At 38.6% G+C, this 20708-nt stretch overlaps 1 protein-coding gene across 7 annotated transcripts in view; it reads left to right on the forward strand.

Moving 5' to 3' along the window:
• HACL1 (2-hydroxyacyl-CoA lyase 1) overlaps window positions 1–20708 on the forward strand; it is a 47847-nt gene that overhangs the window by 14296 nt on the left and 12843 nt on the right. For 6 of the 7 annotated variants that reach the window (XM_043509105.1, XM_038388248.2, XM_043509107.1 and 3 more), the window contains 13 exons: window positions 3704–3776; window positions 4260–4337; window positions 5285–5379; window positions 6483–6595; window positions 10270–10405; window positions 11782–11887; window positions 12912–12995; window positions 13257–13358; window positions 14365–14519; window positions 16066–16224; window positions 17415–17522; window positions 17863–18049; window positions 18468–19272. In XM_043509105.1, the coding sequence (XP_043365040.1) occupies window positions 3704–3776; window positions 4260–4337; window positions 5285–5379; window positions 6483–6595; window positions 10270–10405; window positions 11782–11887; window positions 12912–12995; window positions 13257–13358; window positions 14365–14519; window positions 16066–16224; window positions 17415–17522; window positions 17863–18049; window positions 18468–18500 (1429 nt within the window). In that variant the 3' untranslated portion in view covers window positions 18501–19272. Of the gene's footprint in view, window positions 1–3703; window positions 3777–4259; window positions 4338–5284; window positions 5380–6482; window positions 6596–10269; window positions 10406–11781; window positions 11888–12911; window positions 12996–13256; window positions 13359–14364; window positions 14520–16065; window positions 16225–17414; window positions 17523–17862; window positions 18050–18467; window positions 19273–20708 lie in introns of those variants that run through there. The other variant, XR_005290828.2, reaches the window with a different exon arrangement.

The following is a 20708-nucleotide window of genomic DNA, read 5'->3' on the forward strand; positions in this document are numbered from 1 at the left end:
AGTACAACTGATCTAGTTTAATTTTTCTCATTTTCAGAGATAAAAATCCTCCTGCCTTGCTACATCATATGTTCTGTAAAATCCAGTTATTTACTGTGTAATGTACCCGGATACATGTGAAAATCAAGGTGGTAACCAGTCTTCTAATATTCTGTTGATGAGTGCAGTGGGTAGAAGCAGCTCTGAATCCAAAAAGAAGCTTACAAATGCTTTTGGGTTAATGACTGCCTCTCATTATTGGCCTATGTAATAATGAAATGTTTGGTTTTTGGTGCATGTTGTTTAACAGTTAAATGTTGAATTAAATGAAGATGAAAGTGCAGTAGCAATAGTGTTTACTCCCACAAGTCTTCACACCAATATGGCAACTTTAATTGGCTTGTGAATAAAAATAAAGTTGCTGAGTGAGTTACGTGAAACATTTTCGGTAGAAGATTGCATAGCACTAGGTACACGTGCATCAGACCATAAGGTTAATAAACAGTTGGCTAGCAAAGAGCAAAAGTGATGGTTTTAGAAGATTTCCATATGTAGGAAGCAGTGTTTGCATATGCTGACAGAATCACTTGATAGAGAACTGTAGTTTATCGGATAGGATCCAAACTGCTTTTTACACAAGAATTGGTTACAAATACTTGGTTATGTATGAAACTGCCTGACCAAAAGAAATCCTGGTGTGACTTTTTGTTTTTAAATAATTGATGAGTTTGGTCACTAGGAAGAAGCTTTCATATCACTTTGGTTAATTTGTAAGATATGTTTGGCTGATGTTTGCACTTTCCCCCTGAAAATCCAATTTGGCTGAGACTGGTTGTGCATGCCTGATTTAATCTTGCACAAATCTCCAATCTTGGCAGAAGATGAGGAAAGTGGATTATCCTCTAGCTTGACAGAAGATTTGATAGTATAGTGAGAATCAGATCAATCTACACGCTAATTGTCTAACCATTAGTCCAAGATGCTTATGTTTTTGTCCCTTACATATAGTAGGTGTCATGGAAATAGATGCATTCATTCAGTGGTGAAAAATCCACATCCCTGAGTGCCTTAGCTATGCCGACCTAACCCCTGATGTAGACACAGGTAGGTCAATAGAAGAAAGCTACTGTCGACTTGGGAGGTGGAGTTCTTAGAGAGATGGGGGGGAAACCCTTCACTGTAGTCTGTGTTCACACTATGGGATTATAGCAGCATAGCAATGGCACTATATTGCCCAACGTGTAGACATGGCCTGAGTCTCTATCCCCTTTTCCAGCAGAGATACAGACCCTGAATTATTGTCCAAACTGCCTCTCACCCACCATTTTATTTATTTATTTATTTAATGTTAGTAACTCAGAAATAACACACCTTAAACCTCAGCCTAAGCTTTTCTCATTGAGCTTGGCTGTTTCTATGGTTTCTCTCCAGGGTCCTCTCTGTCCTAATTTCCTGTAACAAGCAGTGACTCTTCTATACCTTTAATGCTCTGGTTGGAATTAACTGGACCCATCTGCCAGCACAACTTGCCAGTATTTACCTTGCAAGGTTTTAACATCTGAAGGTGAAATCCTGGCCCCACTGAAATCCCATTGACTTCAGTGGGCCAGGATTTCACTCTGGGTACGTCTACTCTGCCCAAAAAAAAAAGCCAGCCAGTCTTGGACATGGGTCAACTGAGTTGGGCTTGTGCTAAGAGGATAAAAAGAGAAGTGTAGATGTTCTTTCTCAGGCTGGAGACCAGGCTTTGAGAACCCCCCGCCCCTCACTGAGTTTTGGAGCCTGGGCTCCAGCCAAAGCAGGAACATTTACCCTGCTGTCTTTAGTCCTGTAGTACGAGCCTGAGTCAGTTGATCCAAGCACTGAGACTCGCTGCCATGGGGCTTTTGTTTCTTTGCAGTGTAGATGTACCCTCTGAGAGTCTGCTACCCTGTTACTAATTGCTATGTGAGCTCAATTAAAGTAGACACTTAATAAGCTCTTGTAAATTATGCTTGTAAGAGGGAAAACTTTTAATTCTTCTTCCATTCAGAAAAAATATAATCCATTATTAAAAATGATCTACAGTATTCCCTGCTTTTGTCAGAATCATTTTGAGTGCATATAGTTTTATCATGGTGTAGCTGCCATGAAAGATTGTATTATTGCTCATGACAATTATAAGATTAAACTACAGATAAGAGCAGCACTTTATAATGCTATTGTAACCTGTGGTTGCATCAGTGTTTCTTCAGCTTAGCTAAAGGTCTCATCCTACAGACACTTACTGCTGAGCAAAATACTCAATAATGTGAATAGTTCCATTAACTTCAATATTCTCTCTACCTAACCTGCTCTTGACTGCAGCTAGGCTGCTCACAGTAGTAAGTGCTACTATTAGTAACATTTATGGGATTATGCCTGTAGTAATGTACAATGAATTTATCGGGGGCGTGGGGAATGTTTCTCAGAGCTGTTTGGTTTTGCAAAAGTCCTCTTCATAGATGAAATTTGGAAAAGCTAAATGGAATTGGCATAGGACTTGTCATCCTGAAGTGGACGTAACTAGGTTCTGATGTCAGCCTATATCTAACATCTCAGAGGAAAGTAAAGTACCACTACCCAACAAAATAAAACATCCAGAATGGTAAAAGTGGGTGTTTTTTATGCTTCAGATGTGTTTTCCATGGGGATTTTTGTTCAAGATGAGACCAAGCTACAGTGTTCCAATCTCAGTATTCCAAAACTTTTGGATCAGAAGTTTTAATTTTGGCTCACTATAGAGAAGTGGCCTGCTTGTGAAATTAAGGTTTAGATCCAAATGTCCCCAGTGGTGTCCAGGATTGGATTTATGTACTGGGGGATCTCTAGTTTTGCCTTTTAAAGTACTCCTATTATGCATACTCTAATCAATAAAAAGGATTTACAGAGGAAAATGTTTTTGGAGAAAAATCCTGAAAAGCTAATGGAGTGCTATGCTGGAGTTAACGTTACTCAAATAAGCAGATCAAGTGGCCGTCTCGTATTGACTCATCATTTCACAGCTTATAAAGTATCATACTGACCTAGAAGTTGAATGAACTAGTTTTCGTTCATCCTGGGAGGAAGGCATTTATAACTTACAGCGCTGGTTTTAAGAGTCTGTCCCACATGAAGATATATTCCATGTGCCATATCAACGTTCTCTTGTACACGCTCTGTCTCTCTTTCACTCTATATAGAACTAAACTAATAACATAGGCATCTATGGTCATGTTAAAATGTTGCTCATCTCTCTGTTCAGGTGCATTGTAAAAATTTGATGTGATAGAAGCATAGCCATCATTGAAGAATGTATGGCCAATTGTTGCTGCATGACTTATCTGCAGTGCAGAAGAGGGCTCTACGCTCAGTGCAGATCTCTAACCTCTCTTTGAGAAAGAGGCTTACCTAGATTCCTTATTCTAATGACTGTGCACTGTGGAAGAAATGTAATTGTAATATCTTAAAGGATACTAAAAAGTTTACTCTTTAGCAAATGAATGCTGTTTAGAGTCTGATGTAAAGTGCTGATCACCCTCTTCTCCTATTGAGGTCAATGGAAACTGAAGGTGCATAGTATCTCTGTAAGAAGCATTAAGTGATGGGCAGGATTGGGTCCTAAAATATATATTTTAAGAATCAGATTTTTGATGTGTTTTTTGTTGTTTTGGGGCTTTTTTAAAATTTGCTTTTAAAAATAAAATATTTTGTGTGCTTGTTTCAGGCCTTTGATTGTTATTGGAGGCTCCTCTGACAGGAATCAGGAAATCATGGGAGCTTTCCAAGAATTCCCACAGGTACACAGATATATAACTTTCTGCATAAAGGCTTCAGGTAAATAAATGGAGGCAGATCCGCCGCTAGTGTAAATTGTCATTGCTCCACTGAAATCAGCTGTGGATCTGCCCTTCTGAGTTTGTGGGAATATGTAACTTTTTGCTTTCTGGAAGGCTGGGTTTGTTTTGTTTTTTTATCACAGCACGTAGAACACCCATTCATGCTGAATAAGATAGAAAGAGGCAAAACGCTTCATTGAATCTGTTTTGGTGACTAAAATAATTTCTTTTCATGATAAAGATTCTGTTTTTTCTATGATAAGAAAGGTAGAGTTTGTCATGTCAAGTGCTTCTTTGTAGCATGTTTCATTACAAGCTGTTGTAGGCCTTGATATTCTGTGGAATTTATTTCTTTTGTAAACAATAAATGTGAATTAATCACCACAACACTTTTATAAAGAAAAAAGTATGTGATTCTTGTAATGTTTCCTTTTACTTTTGCAGGTTGAAGCTTGTAGGCTATACAGCAAATTTTCTGTCAGACCCAGCAGCCTAGAAGCTATTCCTGCTGTTATTGAAAAGGTACAAAACAGTACATAGCAACACATGTTTAGCATTTAGACAGCTTCTCTTTAATTCCTCAAGTTTTGGAAATAATTGTTTATCATTTAATTCCCTAATCCTACAAATTAACTAATCAACAAGCCGGTAGTAAGGTCGCTGTAAACACTTGGGCGATCTTTCCCATATGTTAGTTCATGGAATAAGGTTACAAACAGCATATGGGCTCAATCTGACTCTCACTGAAGTCCACAAGAATCTTTTAGTTGACTTCAATGGGAGTTGGATAAAGCCTTTTAAAAAAAACATTCTGTGTGACAGAGGTGCAGGAGTTAAGACTGCAGTATGTACAGCTTCATCTCTTCAATTTTGGCCATGAAGGAGTATTGCTAGATGCTCATTTTGTGAGATTTAGGTTTTCCACAGAGAGATCCTTATTTTAGCTCTCCAGGATTGGGTTTGAAAAGTCTCATGCCACTACTTCAGCACCACAATAACCCTGTCAACTTAAATCCTGTCACAAGCAATACTGTTTCCAGAAGTGCCAGTTCAGCACAGCATCTATGGAACAGGAGCACTGGTATCCTAAGTAATAGAAGATGGCGGCTTCAAGGATCATGCTACTTTAAACAGAAATTCAGCAGGAAATTTTGACTTAGTAACTGCAGATATAACAGCTGATACTGTTGCTGTCTCAGTGTAAATGAGGCAAAGCATTTACAATCCTAGAGCTTCTGTCCACTGGCTCACATCAACTGGCTTAAATGGGGTAGGAGGGAATTTAAAAAGTTAGGTTAAAATAGCCCATTATAAATTGTGTCCAGGAGGGTTTTCCTGCAGGTGCATAGGGAATAAAACAGCGCACTTCCTTCATTACACTGATTTTTTTTTTTAAAGTATCAAGATTTTTAAAAATTCTCTTAAACAGTGATTAAAATGGTGCTCTTCTCTTCTTTCAATAAATCTAGGCAGTGAGGTGCAGTACCTATGGTCGTCCAGGTGCCTGTTATGTTGACATGCCAGGAGACTTTGTAAATCTACAGGTGAACAAGAGCTCTGTCAAGTGAGTACAAGTTACTTGGATGGGTGATGTTGTTAGATACTGAGTTTTACCTACATAATCTTTTAATCCATTGGTCATTGCATTTAGCAAAAAAATCTATTTGAAGTAATATATATATAATTTTTTTCTTTTTAAAGAAAGGTTGCATAACCTACCATTGGGGCTTGAACACATTGAAATTATATTACTTGCAGTCCAGCTTATGGATGTAGTATTCTATTATGTTATGCAGCGGTGAATTTATAAGAAGTGAAATATTATGACAGTATTGTTATACCATTATGTAAAGCAGTGGTACATTCTCACCTAGAATACTAGGAATATATAGGAGAAAGAGATGAGTTCAATGATCGGCAATGAATTACTAGGAGACATTGAAAAAAAATATATATAATGATGAGAGATTGAGAATACAAGGACTGTTTACATTGGGGAGGAAAGCACTTAAGCATGTACTTGGCCCCATTCCTATTCAGGAAAGCACTTAAGTACATGTTGAAGTCCCATTGACTTAAGGGGGTGGCATTTGAATGGCAGGTAGTATGTTAATTGAGGTACTCCTGTGATATCAAGTGGTGGGTTTTGCAGGCTTTTATGGGGACACCGTCAAAAGTGGTGAGGAGGAAACTAGAGTGGGCAGCCTTTGCAGCTGTTTTATTGCCATAATGAGAAGAGAGGGTTTATACAGGGAGGTAGCTGCCCACATATGAGAGAGAGGAAAGGAAAGGTTCAGAATGCCAGACTTTGCCAAGACAAATAATTTGATTTAAAATGACTATATATGTGTTAATAGAAATGTGCATAGGTTATTAGTTCACAGTGTGATGCACATATAAAATAAGGAGATATTAAAATTAGGGGGGTTATTTTTGTAGCATGCTAAATATTTTGTTTGTTCTATGGAGTGGCTTATTCTCAGAAAAATTTGGTTTGAATATGATGAGCAATTTAAATTTTGTTTGTAAAATAAAGTTGCTGTTCTGACAAATACCATAGAAAGTGTAAAATAAACTGTTATTTTACGAGTGACTGATTTTACCTTTTGAGAATTGCTTGCTTTTCATTGCATTTCCTTTGAAGATGCTGGCCTGTCTGTCTTTCAGATATGTTAAATGCTGTTTGCCGCCTCCTGTCTGCACAGCAGAACACTCTGCTGTATCTGTAGCAGCATCTATCCTTGCACATTCCAGACAGCCTCTCCTAATCATTGGCAAAGGTAACATGATTTGATGTAGCTTTGAACTTTGCCACGTGTTGGAAAAAATAGTGACCAAAGTAATATTTCTCATAAATTTAAAGCATCTTTTTTTCCTTTCACTGTTTATAAAATAACATCTTTAAACTTGGAACTAAAAATCTGTTTTTCTACTGGAATATTTTTTTCCTCTATCTTGTACATACACTGGCTTGCTCTAGATTTTCCCTTTATTTTTTTTCTTCTAGAGAAAGTCAAGTCAATACAATACACTGAATTGATATGGAAAACAAATGGGTAAATATTGTCCTAAGTGTAAAGCCTGTTCCAACCAAAGCTTAAACAAACCCTGTTTGTCAAAATGTAAAAGTCCCTTCTCTGACATATACCTGTCTAATACCCTTGCATTCTACTGTGAGAATCAGAACACCGAACCAAAGTGATCTTTATTATTTGATTTGTACTCACTGAATGTGCCAGAGCTGGATCATGAAGCCCACTCTGTAACCATACAACAGCTGCTGCTGTCATTGCTATATTACAAACTTTCCACTACACTCTGCCAGTGCATTTCATTTCTGATCTAGAGGTGGTCCCTCTATGGATCAGAGGGTAGTTCAGACTCCATGCCCATTCAGTCATTTTGCCTCTCTTCTAAGGGGGGCAGTTCTGATGCTTTTTGTGATGAAGACACACATCCACCTGGAACTGAATCCACCAATTTATTTCATAAAGGCCACTGAATTCCTAGGCAGTTACTAGAGAGCTGGCTGAATATGAACAGGTGAATGAGAGATGGAAGGCTCTGATATCGGAGAGAGAGGTTCTATATTCTCACATAAAGAGAAATTGAAAAATTTTGGATTGTTTACTCATAGAATGGGGACAAATATGTGACATAAGAGTATATATAAAATAATGAATTGTATAGAGAAGGTAAATTAGGAGCATCTCTTCTCCCTGGTCTATAAATAAGACCAAAGGGACACTCAATGAAATTGAATAGTGGGACATTTGAAACTGATGTAAGGAAATACTTTTTTCCACACAATGCGTAATTAGACCACAGAACTCATTGCCACAGGATGTTGCTGAAGTCAAAAGTACAGCAAAATTCAAAGAGAAATTGGACATTTGTATGGATAACGCACATATCCAGAGTTGTAGTTTAATGCTAGAAAAAAATTTTGCTAAGGTTATAAAACCTCATTCTTCAGGTTTTAAACCAGTTACCCTTTTTGAGGTCAAATTATCCCACATCTGCTTATTATGGGATTTCTTGCACCTTTCTCTGAAGCACCTGATGATCGCCTTTGTTAGAAACAAGGTATTAGACTAGAGGGACCACGAATCTGATCCACTAGAACAATTTTTATGTTCTTCCTGCCAAACACCAGAGTTCTCCAGTCCTCTAAAATTGGACTTGTTTTCTAGTAGTCAAGATCTTGCAGATGACTAAATAATCAGAGTGCTTTTGTTGGCACGTTCATTCAAGTGCTTAGGAGATGGTCGGTGATTAAAACCCAAGAGAGACCCTAAAGTCACTTATCAAATATTTTAATTGCAGTGCTTTCTACTGCGTATGCTAAATGTCTAGCGCCCTAATTTCCAAGCTTCGGCCGTTGGGAGACCTCATAATTCCTGTTAGGTAAAGGTGTCTTTAGCTGCTTCAGTGTAAAGCATGACACACAAATTACTATGTTACCCACAAAAACACAATGTTAAAAGGCCATTATTAAGGTTGAAAAATCAAGTACTTGAAAGATATGCCAGAATTAAGATTACCTGTGCATCCTTAATTCAGGCCCCTTGTGTGTATGTATTATGATACAGTTGTTAATTACATGATCGTGTACTTTTTTTTTTTTAACGCTCATTCAGTGCATAGGACAGACCTGGGAATGAATCAGGGTTGTGGAGTGAAGAACAGTGCCGTTATCTATAGGACCCCTGCCTCTTTTGTTGCAGAAGTTGGAAGGTGTGTGGTGACTGAGGCAGGGGATTGCAGGAAGAGAAAGGATGGTCTCATGATTAAGGCAGTTGAATGCTACCCTGGGGAACTGTATTCTATCCCTGCCTCTGCCACAGAGTTCCTACATGATCCTATGCAGGTCACTTAAAGAAAACTTTTCACAGATGGTCAATAACTATGTGTCCCTCATTTTCTGGACTCCTGCCTTCAGATTCTGAAATCTGATTTGAGAAGTGCTGAGCATTTACAGCTGCAACTGAAGTCAATGGGAGCTGTGCTTTGAATGTATGAAGTGCTATATACTCTGAAAAAATCAAGTCCCAGGTGCTTCAAAGTGGGCACCCAAAATTAGTGGATTCTATTGACCTTTTAATGTCTGTGATCTCAGATACCAGTCTTTAAAATGAAAATAAAACCCTTTCATCTCACTGTGAAAATAAAGTAGTGTTTGTAAAACACCAGATAAACAAGCACCATAGAAAAACCCATTGGGAAAGTAATCTGTTTTCAGAGCCTGGTTTGAATAGTGTACAGTAAATAAGGAGTAGGACCACATATTGAACAGTGAGGAGAAAATAAAATGGTGCTCACTTAATGAGCAACTATGCACTATTAATTTTGTGCACAGACTGAGATCGGTGTGGTGAAAAAATAGCATGTGATCATATAGTTAAATACTTCATTGTAATGCATACACATTCGGGGGGGGGCTGGATTAAGGCTGTACAGACATTAATTCTGGTATTTCCTAACTTTCCAGTGCTTGACCTTGCAACCGTAATTTTCTTTTAACATAGTTTTTGTGTGCATAATTTCCTGAGTATTTAAAAAAACAAATTGAAAAACAGAAATTCCATCATGTGGTATCCTGTTGACATGCATGTGGTTCATGAGCAGGTTAAAACCTTTAAATCTTCAGCAGAGACTTCCTCCACTTGAGCTAATGGGATAACTATATAGCAGTAGTAGATTATCATTCTCTGTGTGGACCAGATGAGAGACACAATTTGCAATGGATTTCACAGATGCTTGTTGGCAGCAGAGGAATGATGAGACTCATGAATCTTAGGTTCCATTCCAGGCTCTGGAGAGGAGTGTGCTCTAATGGGAACAGATTCTTCTGCTTATACACCCCAAGTTTTTGACCCCTTCTGCCCCATTCCGTACAATGTGACCATGTCCCAGTCCTATCTCTTCCCTGTGCCAAATCACAGGGGTGCTAGAACTTCTCAGAGAAAGGATTGCCAGAATTTTATACCATAAGCAAAACAATGTATTTTTCCCCAACCTCTTTCTCAGAAACAGCTAATCCATTTTGGTAGAAATTTTTCTGAACACATTCTGCATGTGGCAGACACCTGCCATGGAAAGTCTCAGCCAAACAAAGTTTGGCAAGTTACAAGCAACTGAAAACAGGGTTTTGTAATGGGAAGTGTCAGGCTGTCTTAATAATAGGCAGCGCTACCAGCCCCATCTATATAATATGATTATTTAGGTTAGTTGAAGAGTACATGTTTCAGAGATCACACTGTTCTCCTCCTGTTTTAGAGAAACATTTAAGCATATTTGTAATTTTAAGCATATGAGTATTTCTAAGTCAGAGGGACTATTCACTCACATGCTTGAAGTTAAGCCCTTACTTAAGCACCTTGTTTAAATGAGGCCATGAAAAGACATAATTAGAGATCACATTAAACCCTGCTTTATACTTTGTTTCCTGTAGGTGCTGCTTATTCACGTGCTGAAAACAGCATTAGAAAGTTGGTGGACCAGTGCGGGCTGCCGTTTTTGCCTACCCCAATGGGAAAAGGAGTTGTTCCTGACAACCATCCAAACTGTGTAGCTGCAGCCAGATCCAGGTCAGTATAAACCAAGGCTTTGCTTCCAATCCTATCTTCTGGGAAACTAATAGGAACATACCATTAAAGATGCAGCAAATTGTAATGTTACAAATACTGTGGAAGGCCTAACACAAAAAGCAAAAAAAAGTTTAAGTGCAGCCGCATTTCGTGCCCTGCTTTATGGCAGTGGATAAAGCCAGTAGCTTTACACAGCTTGTGTCAAATGCTGCTTAGAACTGAATCCAGGGTGAAAGCTTGGGAGTCGCTAGTAATTTTTGGCAAAAGCTAGTCTGAATTCTTTTGAGTTACATTTTGTTGTATAAATATTAAGCCTATATCAGACCACGTAGTATTTTTAACATGTAGTTTATAGCACAAAATGAAGTATGTAAACAAGTTACATTACATGTAGCAGAAAACTACTGGCATATTCAGTGTTCTGACCTTTAAGGCTATAAAGGTGTATATAAAATGGAGTATCACATTTCAAATTTTGCTTTATGCAGCCTCGCTTTTATATCATTTGTAGTACATTCCAGTTTAATTGAACTAGGGTCTCTGTAAATCCTTTAATTGGATTGAAGAGACATATATTGAAGATTGTGTTTTAAAAAAATAATGGTAGTCACCAACAAATTAGTGTGAGCTTGCTTATAGAGCGCTTATAGGTATGTGTGTACAGTGGGTTTACTTTGCAGCAGAAACTCCTATATACTTAAACGTAAACAAAGTTGTGTGTTGAGCAAAATACCTTCATCATTATGGAGTATGTTGTTAATAAATCTGAGAACTTAAAAACTACACCTTAGGTATTTTGCTCAGCAGCTGGGACACCTTGGTTATACACACCTGAGGGCTGAATTAAGGTTGTGTGTAGGCTGACAAGACAGCAAGTATGAAAAATCAGGACAGAGGGTGGGCGGTAATAGGCGCCTATATAAGACACAGCCTCAAATATCAGGACTGTCCCTATAAAATCGGGACATCTGGTCACCCTAGTTGCATGGTCAACCTTCATTCTGGTATTTTCTAATTTTTGAGTGCTTGACTTTGCTACCTCAACGTTCTTTTAAAATAAGGTTTTTGTTCATTTGTTTTTTGCTCTAATAATATTTACTTTCACAAAATGAACGCTGTTTTAGAAAGAACTTAGTGCTTTATTTAGAAATTCAGAAAATCTTCTGCTTATATAAACTGAAGAGACAGTTGTCAGTATAAAAGATTTTTAGCTTGCTGAGTTAAACAAATATAGACTGGAGGGAAGCAAGAGGTGTTATTTTATTCTCCTAAATGATAGGGCTGCTGTGCCATCTGGAACTATTGCCATTTTTGAAAAGCAATTAAATATAAAAAATATTTACATTTCATGTTTTTCTCTTGTTTTCCATTATTAGGGCATTGCAACATGCTGATGTAATAATATTGTTTGGTGCCAGGTTGAACTGGATTTTGCACTTTGGACTTCCACCAAGATTTCGACCAGATGTAAAGATTATCCAGGTAATCTAGGAAAATAATTTGAACCGCACCCTCTGTAGGTTAGCGCGCGCGCTCTCTCTCTCTCTCTCTCTCTGTAATAACCTGCTCTTTCATGTGATGATCTTTGTCATATTGACAGTGCAGTGCAATGCATGTGATCACTATAGTTCTCCAAAATAACTATTTTTATTTGTTTTTAATTCCCTTGATATTTTCAAAATCAGTATAATGTTATTCCGAGCATATGGGACTTGATGCTGCTCCCACTGAATTAATGGCAAAGCTCCTATTAAGTGCAATAGCACAGGGATTGGGCCCATAATGCACATGTATTATGTATAGGACTATAGTTTCCTTGATCAGAAACAAAGTTTTTTGAACTTGTGGAATTGTTCATAATAACGGATCCCTCTCTCAGCCGGATCCTTTTAAAAACATTATCTTGTATTTACAGTGAAAGCAAGCAAGATCTTGCTGCTCACTATCAGAGCCTGACCACTTAGAAACAATGAAAGTAGAGGAGGAAAGGCTACTTAACAAATGAATACTTCTGGCAAGCTGTCTGTATTAGGAAGGGTAGGATATAAACACAATTTTACCCATCCCCCATTTCAAAATATTGTAAACCATGTGTCCAAGGGCAACAGTCAGTTCTGCTCTCTGATTGCAGGCTTTCAGTAGTCTGAAACATAATTAGTCCTCATCTGGTCTCCTCCAAAGGTGTCCAGCTTGGGCTCTTCACATAGTAATAACAGTTATATATAGTACTGTGTGTCTGAGGTATAACAGAAGCAGTAAGTCGGTGCTAAGGGTACAAATGAATGTCTCAAAATGGGTATGTACAATAGGTTTTTACTTGGAGTAAATCAACTTTTGAATAGCACTTCCAGGAAGATTAGAGGAAATTACTCTTAAAGCCAAAGTGAGGACTAATGAGGTTGTTAGAAAATACTCTTCTATTTTACAGTGTAAGTCGTATTGACTTAAAAATATTCCTGGTTGATTCAGTGTTCTTTTGTCTAAAAACTATTTTTTTTTAAAATAGGTTGATATTTGTGCAGAAGAGCTGGGGAATAATGTGAGACCTGCTGCAAATTTATTAGGTGACATAAATGCTGTGACTGAGCAGGTAATGTAATGCAAGGTGTTTATAACTTTCTTTGACTTGTAGAAAGAGAGTAAATTCTAAAAAAAATAGTTCTAGGAAAAGCATTTTTTTCATGCAGTATATTTATGCTATGCATTCAGTATCTAATCCAAAATTAAAATTTAAAAGTAGATGTTGTATTGTGCTGGGATCTTGGTTTATGATTGTTAGATTTTCTTGAAGAAATTATTCTGAGGTTTATGTTTTGAAAGAGGATAAATTTTGTCTGTGTGTGTTTTTTAGCTTTTAGAACAACTTGTTCTAATGGAATGGAAATATCCTTCTTATTCAGAGTGGTGGAAGGGATTAAGAGAGAAAATGAAGATCAATGAAGAAACATCCCAGGTAATACTATGGCTCAGTAAAAGTTGCTTTTGATCCTTTTCTGGACACAGAGTATCAATCATATCCCTGTCAGTATTGTAGTTAAGTCTCCCTTACTAATCGGAACTTTCAGGTTGCTAAATTCTGAATGGTATCAAAATGTTTCAGAAGACTCCTGTAGACTTACTGTGTTCAGATTTATCTACTGTATGGACAAACTGGGTTTAAGAGCTAATTGTCATCCAAACCCCATAGAAGTCATTGGGCTTTGGATCAGGACCATAGTGCCAGAGGGAAGCCCTTGTGTAGCAGATGATGTGGTGGTACTCTTAGTATATGACAGCTCAGTTTTGCTAAGGTAGATCCTTTATTATTTTATTTTATGGATTTGTATGTGCCAGTTATTGTAACACATTAAGGCCCTTATCTTACAAATACTTATGGATGTGCTTAAATTTCTGCATATGAATTGGACTGTTCAGGTCTGGAAGGTTAAACCCATATGTGTCTGCAGGATTGGAGCCTAAATTAGACTCCTCTCAGTGACAGCACAAATAGGGGCTGTTCCTGAACCATCCCAATACGCAAAGGACACAGCTCACCTGCGATTGGAAATAGTCAAACATTTTTACTCTGTTTGAACAGCAGCTAGCATGATGGGGTTCTGGCCCATGAGTAGGTGCATGGCAATACAGATAATAAATAGTAATAATAATGGTGAACTGAGGTGCCTTACTCGTTGCTCTGAATGTCAATAAACTGTTGATGATGGCACACCACCAGAGGGAGCAGGTTGCACACCTGAGGGAACCTCTGCTGAAAATGGCCTCTCTTCAGAATTACAAAGGCACTGTCAGCAAAAGTGACTCTGATGATCTCAGCCATTGGGAGGAAGTCTAGTTCTGCAACCCTTTCTCAGGAGAATAGTCCCTGACTTCAGTGGTAATATTCACACATGGCATTGCACATTGTCCTTATGCTAAGCAGTACGTATAGAAATGATTTATAGTATCTTATTTTTTTAAAGGCATTGGCATTTAAAAAATCCCTGCCTATGAATTATTATACAGTATTCCATCATGTCAGAGAACTGTTACCCAGGGACTGCATTCTGGTTAGTGAGGGAGCTAATACTATGGACATTGGACGTACTATGCTTCCAAACTATTATCCTCGCCACAGGTAAAGTATTTTCTATGTTGCCATGATGCAACAATTATGTGCATATGTTTGTTTCCACATAGTTGGGTTATAAGTCACTGGTGCTGTGTCTTTTTTAAATAAAAAAGTTATTTAAGTAAAGTAAATGTATAATGTTTCTTTGGGATGGGTTGTTTGTTGTTAAGGCAACTTATCTTTATCCCTTTTGGTCATACCCGGTCATTGATTTTTATACCAAATACACGTTGATTTGTGTGTGACTTCAGCACATAGTACAATGGTAATAAATGGTCATATTTCAAACAGGTGAAAGTTGTTTAGCAGAGATCTCAGTTCTTTTTGGGATGGAAGTATATTGAGTCCCATACTTGGTGTGTGAATCTGTACCTAAAAATGTTAGGACTTATTTAAATTTTTTAAAGTAAATAGGCTAGGGTCCTATCCTGCAAGCAGATTCACACACGCAAAGTTGCTGTAATGCAGAATCCCCTTAAAATCAATGGGAGCCACACACGTTCAGCATATTTGGAAAACAGACCATATATTGGGCCTCTACATAGGAGTTCAGGTGCCTAAATGTAGACATACAAATTCTGAAGTTCTGATTTGTGACTCTATTAAAGCCAGCTATTACAGAATGACTGTAAATTAGAGCTAGTCTGTATTTATTAGATTGTATGAGAGAGAACTGGACAATCTTTGCTGAGGTGACCCTTCAGATCTGATTGTGGAGTCTAGAATCTCCTTTTGAAAACAGTACAATATGTCACAAATGAACCTAACATATTTGAGATGAAATAAAGTTAATTTAAAATTAACTGTGGGAGTATATTTATTTATTTTTAAAAGGCTGGCACGGTAACTGACGCTTTTTTTCTTTGCACATAGCCTTATGCACATAAGAGGGCAAATCTGAAAAGTTAGGCCTATAATTGTGCTTTTTTTTTTAAAAATGTATTTTGCATTTGCCTGGTTGAAATGGTCTTATTTAATTACAGCTTGCAATTTGATTTCAGAAGTTGAACCTGAAGACTGGAATTTGAATAGCATTATTTGCCTGAAATTTTTCAAGCTTCTAGTTGGATTTCCAGGGAGTTAAATGTAGAAAAGATTTCATGTACCCTATTAATTTGACCTTTGGGATGCAAGACTCAATAGAATAATTATTTTACTACCACTTGAAACATCTGATCACATATTAATTAGATGTCTTGAAATACCAGTACAATGCAGACTGAAGGCAATCAGGAATATAGTACATTGTAATTGGTAGTATGTAAGCATCTCTTATTCCAGTCAATTAATTTTTTTAAAAGTTTCATTATATGTGTGTTCATTAGAGTATTATGAAATCTTGATCAGATTCTTATATGAAAACCATGCCTATTTAGACACATGTTGTTGTGTAATATAGCAATACAAGTGTCAAATGCTTTTTTACTATCCAGATATTGTTTTGTAAGTAGTTGTGTTGTATCAAAATTACTACAAACCAAGAACAAACTGTCATGGACAGGAAAAATAATGCAGTGAAGAAAGAGGCAATAATTCTACTTTCTATCTGTAGACTCGATGCTGGTACATTTGGAGCAATGGGAGTTGGGCTAGGATTTGCTATAGCAGCTGCAATGGTGGCTAAAGATCAGACACCCAAACGTCGAGTGGTCTGTATAGAAGGAGACAGTGCTTTTGGATTTTCTGGCATGGAAGTGGAAACTATTTGCAGGTAAAAAATAGTATTTGATTAAGTAAACCATTTTAATTTATTATCCCTGTCTAAATGACAGACTATCCAGATCAGGGAAACTCACTGTACACAAAGTGCAGTTAAATGCACAAAGAAAACAAACTGAAAAAATACAGAAAAATATTTTGTCCTACTATTAGGTGCTACTTGTTGTGACAAATGGGGGAATTTTTGTAATATGTTTATAAACGATCTGTCTGACTCTGTGTCTATCCCTTTGGCATTGCTTCCTCTTGTGAACGGAAGGGGAGAGAACTTATTTTCTCCCTGGGACATGGGAGATCAGCCTAGGTATTTGAGAAGTATAGCCACTAGGATTGTCTGGGCTGGGATCAACACATTTGAATGGAAGCCTTAATGACTGAACATTAACTCTTTAGAGCAAGTTATTTCCCAGCACCATCACCGCAGGGAAGCAGGGCAAAAGCCCTAGCAGGAAAGCAAAGGGAGAGGAGGTAGACGGACAATGGGGCAAGCGAAGATGGAGTGAGAGAAGGAGGGCATGGCAAAGCCATGGCTTCCACCAATATGAACTCTGTACTAAGCCTACCATTGTCATGCTAACCTAAAGATTTACAGATTCCAGGTGATAATAAAGATCCCCTTGTTATCCAAAGGCTGCCTGGTGTAGGCTGTAGATAATTAATGAAAAGCATTGCGCCCCGAATGGGAGTGAGGTGACTGTCTCTCTCAGACGTGTAGTTCATCTGAACTCACCATAGAGAGCCATGGAGGGGGAGGGGGGGGATTGTTGGAGCCCAAAGGGCTAGTTTGCGAGTTATGGTGGCCACAGGCCTGACCCTGAGGATCACTCTGGGTCCAGCACGCGAAAGGGGTCATTCCCAGGATACTGGTTAGAGGCCAGAGCATAGACCAGACCCTGTGAATCTATGACACTTTTAACAATTGTAGGTATAAGAACTTCCATACAGAAGTGATTCTTTTTGGTAGATTTCAGAGTAGCAGCCATGTTACTCTTTATTCGCAAAAAGAAAAGGAGTACTTGTGACACTTTAGAGACTAACAAATTTATTTGAGCATAAGCTTTCGTGAGCTACAGTTCACTTCATCGGATGCATTTGGTAGAGTGTCTCTTTATCGCTTCACAAAAAGATGCAATTCTTTAGAATTTTTCACACAATCATTATTTTATAAATGAATGGTTGCAGGTATAACTTGTCAGTTGTAATTATCGTAGTAAACAACAATGGGATATACAGTGGTTTGGATGCAGATACCTGGAAGGAGATGTTAAAGTCTGGAGAACCAACTGCGTGGTGAGTACCTCTAACCTATGTGCTTTTAATTAACTGAGAAGCAACCAAGAGGGTCTTTTTATTCATGGCTAGTATTTTCTGTTCTAGTCTAAAAGCGGAAGTGAAAAGCTTTGTGGTGTCAGATCAGTAACTAAATGGCAACAAGTCTACCTTTACACAATCACCATGCCCAGTTACATGCAACTAAGTTCATAGGAACTGAATTACGTGTCCACAAGCATAGGAGAAACTTGGCTGGCCAGCATAACGACCATTTAAAAGTACTAAAATTGGCATAATCCTAGTTGGTCATTCTTGCAATTTTAACTCTATGTACCATAAACCTCTTTGCTTCTTTCAGTGCACCGCCTGTTTGTCTCCTGCCAAATTCTCACTATGAGCAAATTATGTCTGCATTTGGGGGTAAAGGATACTTTGTAAAAACACCAGAGGAACTGCAAAATGCCCTGAAAGCAAGCCTGGCAGAGAAGCAAGTGTCTTCCCTTATCAATATAATGATCAACCCACAATCTGACAGAAAACAGCAGGTATGTGTTTTCATTTTTCTCACGGTCTGCTGGACAGAGACCCCCTGTATCCTCCTGAACCTCTGTTGAGACCTGGGGGGGGGTTGCTGGTCAGCAGTGAGGTTCTATGGAGATGCAGAGATCCCCACATGCTCAGCTCTTTCCTGTATCAGGGCCTTTGACTTCACCATCTTCCTTACTTACATTTTCCTAATTGTCCTTATTTATTGACAATTTTGTTATGACTGTTGTCACAGTATCAAAAATCCTTTCTCTGTGCTCCTACCAAAGAAATTGAGAATAAAATGATATTTTCATAAGCAGTCTTACACAATTCCACAAGGGCAGGACTGTATGTTAGTAAATACATATTTGCATTCTACTCCACCTGTCTGTTTTTTTTGTTTTTGTTTTTGTTTTTTTTTTTTTTTGCTTCCAGGATTTTCACTGGCTGACTCGTTCGAATATGTAACAAGAGATACAGAGCGCAATGTCCTAGCCAATACATCTGCTTCAGCCAAACTAAATCATTTTCCAGGAGTAAAACCGCTAAAGCTATATTTTATAATTATTTACATAAGTGTGTAAAATCCTAGTTTTGTTTCACTTCTTTTTTAAAAAAAAAAAAAAAATCATAATTGCACAAGAGACACCTAAATGTACATCAGTGTCCACTCAGTGGAAATCTTCCTTTTATGGCTATGAACCAGATCATATAGAAACACTTTAATAATCATTTTTTTCTTTTTACAAATGTAACAGATCAGACTTGTCAATTAAATCCTTAGTCCTTGGGGGGCCTGGGAGGGGAAAGGGAATTTTGTTTATGGAAAAATCTTTGCAAACATAGTCTTTCTGTCCTTTTGTTTTTTGGGTTGTTTTTTTTTCCCCCTCTTGACCAACATGCTGCTTAATAGAGAGCTTGTTTTATAGAGCCCAAATTTGAGTTCCTTACTCGTGGTTCAATCATCTGCTAGAGGTGCTGAATATCGTCACTTTCCATTCCCACAGTCCATTGGGGTTGACAGTCCTCAGCCCCTTTCAGGGTTGGTGCTCAGCCTCTATTCCAGCAAAATATCCACTAATTTCAATGGGAGTCTTGTCAGAAAAGGACTAAGCCCGTAATTTCTTGCACTGTATTTTTCTGTACAGAGATGCAGGCTTTGAACTGACAGTTTTGTATCCTAGAATCACTTCAGAAACTTCTAAAGTGTATTAAAAAAATGCCAGATTTCACTGCAATACTGAATTTGTTTGTTGGATTAATTTCTACAGCCTGTTAACTGGAACCTGTTGTACTTGCAGAAAAAATCTTAAATTCCTGCCTTATTCACTTGTTCCCCCACACACCTATCACGCTGAAATCAGTAGTGCACAAGAATTCAGAAATAAACATTCCAGGATCAAGAAATTGCAAAGTGTTCAAAGTTGGGACCAGTTGAGGGGACCCGTGAGCTTGGGGTTGGCTATGGGGGTCACCTGGGTTAAAACTGGGCCAGTGCCAGCCAGCTGAGGGGATGCACAGGCTATGGCTGGGGTTAGGGTTGGGCCCAGCCGAGGGGAGCCTCTGGGCTAGAGATGGGGCCAGCGCCAGCTGGCTGAGGGTTGCCCCCTGATTTGGGTTCGGTTATGTTTGTGGCCAGCTGAGACTGCCCAAAACTAATGTCAGGGTAGGGGTTGGCTGAGTGGGCCCCTGAAATCAAGGCAGGGTTAGAGTAGAAGTCATCTACGGGTGACCTGGGCTAGGGTTGGGCCAGGATCAACAGGGTGAACTGGCTCTCTGAGCCCTCATGGTTCCACAGAGGTCTGTGCTATGCCCCGGCCTTTAAATGATCTCCTGGGAGTAAGTGTATGACTCCCAAGAGCCAGTGGCTGACCCCAAGAGCCCACACTTTTCCACAAAGACAGGCTACATGGCCTCAACAACTGCTGGACTGGGCCTTTGGGCTCCAGAACCCCTATTTCTCATCATGAGCTCCTACTGTGAGTCCAACTCAGGGCTGGTGTATGCTGAAAACTTATATCGGCATAGCTTCATCTCTTGGGTGAAAAATCCACACCCTGAGAGATGTAACTTAGGTGTAAACTCTCCACTGTTGACAGTGCTGGAATTCTTCCATCGACCCAGTTACTGCCTCTCGGTGAGGTGGATTAACTACAGCAATGGGAGAACTCCTCCTGCCATGGTAGTGAGTGTCTACACTAAAGCGCTAAAGTGGCACAAATGTAGCAGTGCTGCTGTAGACATACCCTTAGTTCAGACTTTTGCTGAGACTTTTCCTTCTTGGGGAGTAATCCAGTAAGTATTTGGGGCAGATGCAGGACAGCCTTGTCAAAACAAAGTAGCATTTATTAATCATCTGGCATGCCGCATGGAAGAGTTCCTAGGTTAGTCTGGCAAAAGATCAGCTTCAGACAGAAGTTCACATCTGAACTTTCTTTGTTTCCAGCTGTGGTCTTTTTGCTTTCCTTCCTTGCACAGAATAGGAGCGTTAATAGCCGGGTCTGTGGCTTTTCCATTATGGCTGCAGGGTTTTGCATACATGTGTGTAGATTCCAGCAGATTCTTGCTAAACTGTCTGGTTCTAATCCAGGGAACATTCATAATGCAGACCTCTTCCTTATATCAGGGAGAAAATAAACTTTTCATGCCATATTGGATATGGATAAATAGTACACA

This window comes from Dermochelys coriacea, chromosome 2 (genome assembly GCF_009764565.3).
Source record: "Dermochelys coriacea isolate rDerCor1 chromosome 2, rDerCor1.pri.v4, whole genome shotgun sequence".
Lineage (NCBI taxonomy): Eukaryota > Metazoa > Chordata > Testudines > Dermochelyidae > Dermochelys > Dermochelys coriacea.